Genomic DNA, 9,794 nt, shown 5'->3' with positions numbered 1-9,794 from the left:
CCCGCCCCCCCCCCCCAACGTGTAGGCAAGGTCACTGAGACACAGCAGTGTCCAGGTGCAGAGCCAGAGGATTTGGGGATGGGGTCGGCTGCCTCCGGCTTGACTCAGCTGGAGACTAAGGAAAGTGGGGGGTGGGCCTTCCCTTTGGTGGCCCCAAAGTAAGATCGCCTGGTGTCTTCAGGGACCCACGCTTCCTAGAACTTTTCCTAACGCTTTTGACTCTGCGGCCCCTTCTGGCTGAGCCAGGACGTGGGAACCCAGTCCCCAGACAGAGGCAGACCCCAGCCACACCAGCAGGCCCCAGCTGTCCCTGTCGGGGGGCTCTGCAGCAGGGCCATGTGGCTCTGAGTCTTCCTTCTCTGTGAGTCTGGCACGGCCCAGAGGAAAGGACCGCTTCTCTTCTCTTTATGAGTCCTGTGACAGTCCTCCCCCCATGAGAGGCTGGCTCCGGGGGCCCTTGGCGCAGTGGGGCCTGGCTGACCAGGGGTGCCATGCAGCAGGCCTCCTCCACACGTCCAGACGCTGTGGCCTCGACCCTCCTGGGCAGTGTGTGGCACCTGTGTCTCTTGGCTGCAGCTTTAGAGACAGGAGTGATCCAGGGAATCCCACAGATGTTAATGCCAAGCCCAAGCTGGTGATTTTATTCTTCTGGTGCTAACTCTGAAATGTAGCCAGTAGAATAATTATGAGTTTATTATAGTCAATTTATTATGCAGCATTTAGAACAGCATGTTTTGTTGATTACTGCTACTGCCAGGTTGCTGGCGGCATTTATAATCCATTGTTTTATTGAAACTGATCTGCCAAGCGCCTACTGTGTTTGGTAAATAATAAAGCACTCTGTTATCCCAACATAAAATTCACAGCACTTCATCATAAGGTACAAAACCAAAATATAAGCATAGTGCAGAATTTTTCCTGAAGCTGAGCGTCTCCCAGAGCCATGACTATTTTCCAGGTGCCCATCGGGTGGTACGCTCTGGGTCTCAGTTCCTTGATGTCGGGTGAAAATGCCCCAGAGATAGTTTAACATTTAGGAGTGGGGCTGTTTGGGGGCCGGAGCTGGTCCAGGACAGTCAGACTCTGCTGGAGAAAGTGAGGAGCGGGTGCCGAGGGGCAGCCAGCCCTTCCCATCCCTTTCCCTCTGGTCCCAGACGTGTGATGATGAACACAGAAGGTCCCCAGTTCAAGTCCCTGCCCTCCGCCACCCTAGCTGAATGGCCACCCCTCTGAGCCTGAGTTTCTCCATCCATCGTTGGGGGAGAGACAGCACCCAGCTCTGAGGACTGGGTTAATGAGGGCAAAACGTTGAGTGTGGAGCCCGGCACAGGTGGCTCCTGGCGAGAGAGAGCTGCAACACAGCGACATCCCCAGAGCCAGCAGCGCACCTGTGCCCCTGAGGCCCGCCTTCCAGCAGCTGGTTCCAGGACAGAGGCTGGAGGCAAGAGCCACCGGCAGAGTGTGTGCCGGGCCCAGTGTATTCAGACAGCTCTCCGGTCACGTGGTTGCCTGCTCTGTGTTTTCAGCCCCCAAATTGTCCTCGAGGCACATGCCAGGTGGAGCATGTAGCCGGCCAGGGCCACCGTCTACTCCTCTGTCCTTCTAAAACCAGGCGCCTCCCGGGAGCTGGGCCGGGAAATCGGGGCCCCGTAAGTTAGACGCGCTGGTTCTCACTCCACATCAGACGCGTCACCCGAGAGCTGAGAAGAGGATTCGGGGGGCCACTCCTCACACCACGCCAGCCCCCGCCATTTACCTCTGCTGGATGCTGCCCCGCTTGCTCTGCATGGATCCCGGGGTGGGGAACCGGACTTTGACGTGGCCTCAGGTCCCCACGTTCCTCCCTCTTGGCTGGTTCAGAGGCACAAGGCCTCTTGTGGGGCCTCTCGGGGCTTTGCTGTTGCCTCTGAGAGCCCTTTCCTGCTGTGGCCCTCGGGGTTCACCATGAACCCCGTCACCGAGTTGCTGTCCTAGAGAAGCCATCAGCTGCTGTTTTCATTTTAAGGCGAAAGCAGGCAGACCTTCCAAAACAGGCTAACAAAAGCGTGGCACACTTCTGATTCATGCTTTTGCCGAGCTCGCACGGGACGGTGTCGAGCGTCATCGAAGGCCCTTCCTGGGTGGGAGCCCCAGCAGAACCCCTCACCACCAAATCAGCCCTGACCCTGTGGCTCTGAGCACGGGAGTGGCTGGGGTGACGGTCCTCTGAGTCCTCACGCACTGCCCTCCTCCCAGAACCGGCCTGAGTCTCCAAAGGTGGGTACAAGTGCCAAGGGCTGGTGCCCTGCCCATGGGCCGCCAGGGGGCGCCACTGTCCACCTTTAAGTCCCCAAGGAAGTCGTGCACCCAGAGTTGGACGCGCTCTTGCACTAGACTCCCTGCCTCCTCTGGGCCCACAGGCACACCCCAGGGGGCAGAGGTAGGCAGGGGCCAGGGTCTTCATCCAGTGGGGTCTGATTTGGAAAACAGCTGGGACACTGCTCCTCACCTGCTACCTCCTCCCTCTCCCACCATCTGATCAGGCGGTGGAGGAGTGGTTCCTGGGGTAGCGTGTCCTGTGGCCCCTATCAGAACCTTCTAGCTGCCCCAGTCGAAGGATGCCCCGGCCTGGGTTGCCCAGCGGCAGACAGCAGGTGGCTGGTGGGTGGCGAGCCCGACCTCCCAGCACTGGCCAGAAGAGGGCAGCGTTGCCTCAGGACGTGCTCGCCGGGCTCATCTCTGCTGGCTGTGGTCTCTGTGTCCTGGGGCATGGGTGGGGGGGGGGCGGCCAGCTCGGTTAGTGGGGGAGACAGACGCCTGTGCCAGCCCGTCCCTCAGCAGCCAGCCTGTGTCATCTCTCCTTCCCTGTAATGGGACGAGGGCCCCTTCTGTCTCCTTGCCCCGATGATGGTCAGCCTGAAGGCCCGGCTTTGCCCTGCTGACTGGCGGAAGGCTGACACAGCACTCCTGGCCCGAAGCCCAGAGAAATAAGGGCTACTGATTTCCTCCCAGGGAGGCCCCGGAAGACACCCGAAGTGTCGCTGGCCTGAGGGTGGTGCGTGCTGCTGCTCCCCAAGTTGAGGTGGTGTCAGACACTGTCTGCAGGGCTGCCCGGGCTGCCCCGTCCTTTCCTGCCACAGAGGAGGAGCCAGGCCCACGAGGGGGCACAGCTGGGGCAGCTCTCTCCCCTCCTATCCACCCTCCTCCTGCCACTGGCACCACTACCGGCCGGCTTCTCCCTGCCCTTCTCTCGAGTTAGTTCCCTGTTCGTCCCACAGGTTTGATGTGGACTAGATGTTAGTTTAAACCGCTTGGGAGGCGTGGCCCCGCCTCACCCCCTCCGGGGACGGCAGCCTGCGTCTCCGTCATCGACATTCCACCCCCACCCCTGCGGGCTGCGGGGTGCCCGCTGCTCACCCAGGGTCCCGGCAGCCCCCTTGGCATCTCAGGCAGGGATGGGACGATCCTGCCCACTCCTGGGGGCCACTTGATCTGATGTCTTTCCGGCATCCGTGTGCTGCTGCCCACGGAGGGGCGAGTCATGCCTGGGGCTCCTCCCCAGCTGGCAGAGAGGCCACATTGAGGTGTCCCCAAGCCCCCGTTGTCCTGGTGCCTGAGGCTCCTGAGGTGCCTGAGGCCTCGGTCAGCTTTAGGGAATGAGTGTCACCTCCAGGCCCAGCTTCCTGATGCCAGGTCCAGCCCAGACACACCCCCACCCCGCCCGCACCCGCCTGGCTGTCTCCTCAGAGGACAGCGCAGCTGTCACCAGCCAGCCCGCTCCTGAAGATTGGATGGTCTTAAGGACATGCCCCAGTCCTGGGGGCAAGAGAACACTCTCAGGAGGGCACAGGCCCTGGTCAGCCGTCTGTCCAGACCAGTGGCCGTGGCCTTCAACCTGCTGTCCAGGCTGAAGCAGCCTTTACGTTATAACCCAGGACCAGGGGAGCAGACATGCCTAGATGGTAACCAGGCACCCTCACCACGGGGTTTCTGTTCGTTCTGTGTTGTCTGTTTATGCTCCTTCCCTGTATCCCACATAGTTGACGTCACGACTCACAGTGTGAAAGCACCAGTCCAGACAGCCCGGGTGCTCGCAGATACCATGGGACACCAGTTACCGAAAAGTGGAACGAAGCATGTGCTGTGCGCATGACACCGACTCACTGCCTCCCCCGCGGAGGCCACTGCCCTAACGCCCAGCCCTCGCCCCGCTGTGCTGTGGCAGCAGCCAGCCCCGGGTGGGCGCCCGCCGTGTCCCACCCATAGGTCGGCCCGATACTGAGCAATGTCCCTCCTGGGGACGCAGCCCACACTGGTGCTCTGCTTGTCCCGTGTCATCTGTAGAAAGGTAACAACAGTTCCGTCCGGACACAGGAGGCCCGCAGCACGTGCCTGCTCTTGTCACCCTGTGTGCTGGGGATTGCTGGCTCTGGGGGTCCTGGAGCTGGTTGCCTAGGTGACTTCCCTGTCTGCCCGGGCCCCACAGGAACAGCTGTCCCGTGACTGGGTTGGGGAACAGGGATGCCCAGAAGGCAGTCTCTCTGGGGAGAGAACAGCTTGGTGAGTCAGCCTGTGGTACGGAGGGAGCCTCCGGGGCTCCGAGTGGTGGCCTTTGCCCCGCCGGCCACACCTGGGGCTCGGCATTGCACCAGAGGTCTGGCTGGGAGCCAGTGGGTGGCCCGTGGGTCTTGTCTGGCCTGCGGCACATGAACGGGAAAGTGACCAGTACGCCTCCCTCTCTGTCTCACGCTGAGGTCTGGAGGGAAGCAGGAGTTTCCTGCAGCTCAGAAATCCCCCAGCCTGGTCTGGAACGCAGACTGGGGCGGGTGCAAGTTGGGGTCTGAAATGCTGCGACTGTGACAAATAGGTCATTGAGTTAGTGCACACACATGCGTGCATGCGCAGTGCCTTATCTGGGGTGAGAGGCAGCTGAGAGCGAGGCAACGGCCCTGGAGCTTAAAACCTTAAAATGAAGCTGCAGCCTGCGTACACAGCAGCCCTCGTATAAACACTGCACCATTTCCCCCAAACCCTCCCCAGGCCTCACATCACTGGCCGAACCGTCTCGTAGGCCTTCTGCCTGCGGTGGAGCCAGGGGGACTGAGGAGGGCCTGGGTGGGCCAATGGTGGCAGGTAGCCCGGGCCTGAAGCTGCCCAGGAGGAGCCAGCGGAAGACAGAACCTCTCATCTGAGCCAGAAATAGAACCAGATGAACACATGTGAGGATTGAGACGCCAGCATATTGCTCGGAGATGTGTAATATCTCCCCAGATGGCTTAGATTATCACACGCGTTCACTCGGCCAGAGATGGTAAGGTCCCCGGTGGGTGTCCCCAGGCAGCCGGGGAGGACGGATCCGGCGTTCTCGGTTGAGCCAAAGTATGAGCGAATTCTCCATCATCAGCGTGCATTCAGAGGACGGATGGAGTGGACACAGAGGAGATGATTTATAAAAGGCGATGGCTTTCATCCCTGGATTCCAGAATGGCTTAAAATCTGAATAACTTATACATGTAGGAACTCTGAGGAGGATTTAAAAAAAAAAGAGCGAAAAAAGATAGGGAACTGAGAGCACAAAAATAGACGTCAGCCCCGTGCCTGAGCGTCGCTGGGCAGGATGGAGCTGGCCAGCTGGGTGTACACTTCCTTCTCCAGAAAGCGGATGATTTTAAAACAAAAAACACAGCTGAAGTTTTCTAGAACCTGAACAATAAAGCCAGACTGGCTGAGGAACTCCAAGCACCCACCTTCCCACATTTTTGTTTCTGAGAACTTGGTCAGGAGTCTTGTCTGTCCTGGGGAAGAGTCCTGTTTTCACTGCTCTGGGTGACTCCAGTGTTTGGCCTGCTCTTGTGGGCTTCCTTTTTAAATAGTTTAATTTCTGTTTTTGTTTGAGATCTGCACAGTCCGATAGAAATTTCTGCCGGGGGCGCTGCTACAGGTTGCCCTCATGATGTGGCCCCCAGGAATCCATGTCCCCACACCCCTGGCTCTCTCCTGTCTGCTCAGGCCATTCCTGGGCATTCTGAATCAACAAACCACAGACGATTTTCCTTTGTTGCTTCTGAGCAGCCCAAATGAGAATGCTCTGCTCCCCTGGTGAAGCTAGGCCGCGGCCCCATGCGGTTCCACTCCCCAGGCCTGTCTGCATGCTGGCCCTGGCGAACATGAACATGCAGCAGTGGTACCCGCGGCCCCATACGGTTCCACTCCCCAGGGCTGTCTGCATGCTGGCCCTGGCGAACGTGAACATGCAGCAGTGGTGGCGTCCGCATCCCTGGGCTCTGAACTGCTGACCACCGACTTGGGACTTTGCTGGACCAGTGTTCAGAGCCTCAGTTTCCCTGCAGTTTAGGGCTAAGATAAGCCCCACCCTCCTGGCCAGCTGGGAGGGGGGCGGGAGGGGAGCGGGGATGTGCCCCAGGCAGGAGGAAGGCTGCAGACAGCCGTCAGCCCTAACACCCTGGTGCATCTGGAGCATCCTGGAGAGCAGGTGCCTGGGCATGTCTGCTCAGGGCTTCTCGACATTTGGTCCTCGGTTCCCACACCGGGCCTGGGCGGGTCCCCTCAAGTGAGGCCCAAGTCCCCCTTCCATTGGCCTGCCCCAGGCAGGGTAGCCCAGAGTCTGTGACTTTGACCCAACGTGAAGTCTCCCCTGCCATGCCAGTGGGGCTCTTCCCCCGCCCCCTGAGAATCACCTGAGTTGTTATCTGATGCTTTTTGCACTATTGACACTGTTTATGGTGTTTTGCAATCAGAAAAAGACAGGAGATTAAAAAGTGCCCGACTGGGGACTTTGGAGTCCAGCAGGGCGTCTGCAGATCCCAAGCATTCGCCTTAAGCCTGTTTCTGTGGTGTCCCTGGTGCCGCTGTCAGGCCGCGTGGCCCAACTCCTTGCTCCACTTGTAGGGCCAGTTGCTGGGGGTAGGGGTCCCCAGAGACAGGCACACAGGCAGCTTCTGGAATGTTGGTTGAGCCATCGTGTTTACCATTAGAATTTGGGTTTGGGTGAGAAGCCCTTGTCATGGAAGGCGTGGCTCTGCCCCCCAGGCTCAGATTTGCCAGGATTTGTGCGGCTACAGACTGCCCCCCAAGGGGCAGAGCCAGGCACAGAGGACAGCCCTCACCGCCTCCACCCCACCTGGCGCTGTGGTCCCCTGGTCCTGAAGACACAGCAGGGGTCCAGGCCTGAGACTGGACTGATGTCCCTCTGTCACTCAGCATCCTGACTTGGCCCTGACCCCGTGATGGGGGGCGGTCAGGGGGCTGGTGGGTCCCTGCTCTGTGCCTGCAGTCGAGCAGCCTGCTGGGGTGGGACAGGATGTGGAGGCCGCTCAGTCTGAGCACCCCACTCCTGTCAGCGTGGGTGACCCAGTGGGAGCCAGGCTTGGACCCAGCAGCCCCTCACTTATTTTGTCTTATCTCGCCGTGGAGGATGCGTAGGGCAGGATTCTTACCCGTCCTTGACCAGTAAAGGGTGTGAGCGCGCGGTCAGGCAGCGAGGGAGTGGGAGTGAGGCTTCCTCCTCTCCCTCCCATCCCTGCTGCGCCGGGGCCCTGTCACGGGGTGTCCAGAGGGCAGGCTCAGCTGGCCCGTCCTCCTGACTCAGCAGCCTGCCTGCCTGTCCCAGCACCATCCTGCCTCTGCTGGCTCGTGCTCCCAGCTCCGGCTTCTTCTTTCCTCCCCGTCTCTACTCCCACCTTCTGTGCCTCCTGGTCTCCACTCTGTCACCTGGAGATGCTGGGGGCCAGATGGCCCCCGAGTCGGGGACTTGGCCAGCCGGGCCCTGGCAGAGCACACTGTCCCACCCCAGTGGGGAGAGGGCCACGCTTCTCTGGCCAAGGGGACCCCAGAGCTGGAGCAGAGCTGTCGGCTGGGTTTTCACTGGGACACTGGGGCCTGCAAGGAGCAGGCACTGCGGCTCAGCCCACGTCTTCTGTCAGGCGGGTGCACCTGTCCCGAGGACCCATCCAGCTCCCATGAGCATTGCCTCGTGGCCTGCAGCTGTGCCCCATGCTGGGTGCCGGGTGGCCCCGGGAGGGTCTGTCAGAATGCCCTTGTGGAGGCCAGGTGGCAGGCAGGGGCCTGGGGACATCTCCGCCCCTCCCCCTCCCCACAGCTGGGCATCCAGAGACCTGGCCAGCGGAGGCTGTGAGGGGAAGTGTGTGGGCAGCCCCACTGCTCCCAGCCTTCCTGCTCTGGAGTCGGAGGTCTCCTGGGACGCCCCGTGGTTCCTTGGCCGCTCGTGTACCCTGAGGAGACAGCAGGGTCGGAGGGCCCCAAGCTGCTGCCTGCACCGGCCACGTTGCGAGAAGGCTCAGGCTCAGCGGCCTCGGGCGCCGGGCGGGAGGGGAGCGTGGTTGGAGGGGACGGGTGCCCCTGAGTGTCCCCCTGGCCTCATGCCGCACTCTCCCTGCAGCGTTTTCGACATGGGCGGTGAGTATTACTGCTTTGCCTCGGACATCACGTGCTCCTTTCCCGCCAACGGCAAGTTCACCCTGGACCAGAAGGCCATCTATGAGGCGGTGCTGCGGAGCTGCCGGGCCGTCATGAACACCATGAAGCCAGGTGAGGGCCGGGGCGGGGCCTGCAGGGAGGACCACCTGGCGTGGGGATGCAGATGGCCAGGTGGCAGGGCACCTCGGAGAAGCAGGTCCTGCACTCTGCGACCTGAATCTGTTGCCCCTTCTCATGCTCAGCCAGCAAGGCTCCAGATGCTGGCGGGTCCCCAGCATCCTTCCTGGGAAAGGGGTCTGACCACCAAGCAGGGACAGAGCTGGGGATCGGGGAGCTCAGCCCAAGGTCACCCCACATCCCATCTGACCTCCATCTGCACATCTTCCTTTCCACACTGGCCACTGGGATGTCAGCATGTCCTCTGCCCTGTCCCAAAGCAGAGTCTCTTCCAGAGAGGGCTTGGCAGCTTGGACACTGGCCTCTGGTTGCGCGTGGAGCGCCCTCGTTCACGGCTGCCGGCTGCGGCTGGGTTGGCAGGAGCTGAATGTCTCTCCAGTATTGGGGGAATGGTGAGAGGAGTTTGCGGGGCCATCTGAGCACCTGGCATGACAGGCCTTGAGGGCTGGGCTCTGAGTTCGTACTGAAATCGGGCACTGTGGCAGTCGGATTTGTATCCCTCCGTGGAGCTTTTTTTTTTTACAAAGAGAAAAACAAAAGATCCTGAGCCCCCAGACTGTAAGGCCCCAGTGTGTGGCCCCTTTCGGGCCCAGAATCTGATGGCTCGGTTCTTGGGCTCCACAGCCTCGTGGCCAGTTGTTGCGGGCCAGGTGCTGATCGTGAGGGGTCCTCTGCAGCTGCCCCCTTCAGGGGAGGCAAATTGTCAGCAGGGCTTTGTGGATGCCCCCATCCAGCACTGGGGCCCACCAGAGGCCAGGGAGCCCTGGAGGGGTGATGGGCCCGCACCCTGTGTCCAGAGGGAACAGAGCTTGGTGACCAGATGAGTCCAAGGATGAGGAACTCACATACACCCCAGAAGGGAGACAAGGAAGGAAACCTCAAAGCTAAGCTCCTGCCGGGCGACAGTGTCGACGAGACTTGCCTGGTTTAGCGGCTGGGAAAGAAAACAGCATCTTGTGCTATAACTGTGTTTAAAAAGCAGCAGCAGGCTTCCCTGGTGGCGCAAGTGGTTGAGAGTCCGCCTGCCGATGCAGGGGACACGGGTTCGTGCCCCGGTCCGGGAGGATCCCACATACAGCGGAGCGGCTGGGCCCGTGAGCCATGGCCGCTGAGCCTGCGCGTCCGGAGCCCGTGCTCCGCAGCGGGAGAGGCCACAACAGTGAGAGGCCCGCGTACCGCAA

At 60.8% G+C, this 9,794-nt stretch overlaps 1 protein-coding gene across 3 annotated transcripts in view; it reads left to right on the top strand.

The window, feature by feature from the left end:
* PEPD (peptidase D) overlaps positions 1–9,794 on the top strand; it is a 123,699-nt gene that overhangs the window by 101,631 nt on the left and 12,274 nt on the right. For all 3 annotated transcript variants that reach the window (XM_007470951.1, XM_007470952.1, XM_007470950.1), the window contains one exon: positions 8,399–8,547. In XM_007470951.1, coding sequence (XP_007471013.1) covers positions 8,399–8,547 — 149 coding nt within the window. The remainder of the gene's footprint in view (positions 1–8,398; positions 8,548–9,794) is intronic.

Source organism: Lipotes vexillifer, unplaced genomic scaffold (assembly GCF_000442215.2).
Source record: "Lipotes vexillifer unplaced genomic scaffold, Lipotes_vexillifer_v1.1 scaffold182, whole genome shotgun sequence".
Lineage (NCBI taxonomy): Eukaryota > Metazoa > Chordata > Mammalia > Artiodactyla > Lipotidae > Lipotes > Lipotes vexillifer.
This window is presented reverse-complemented; position numbering and strand designations above follow the sequence as displayed.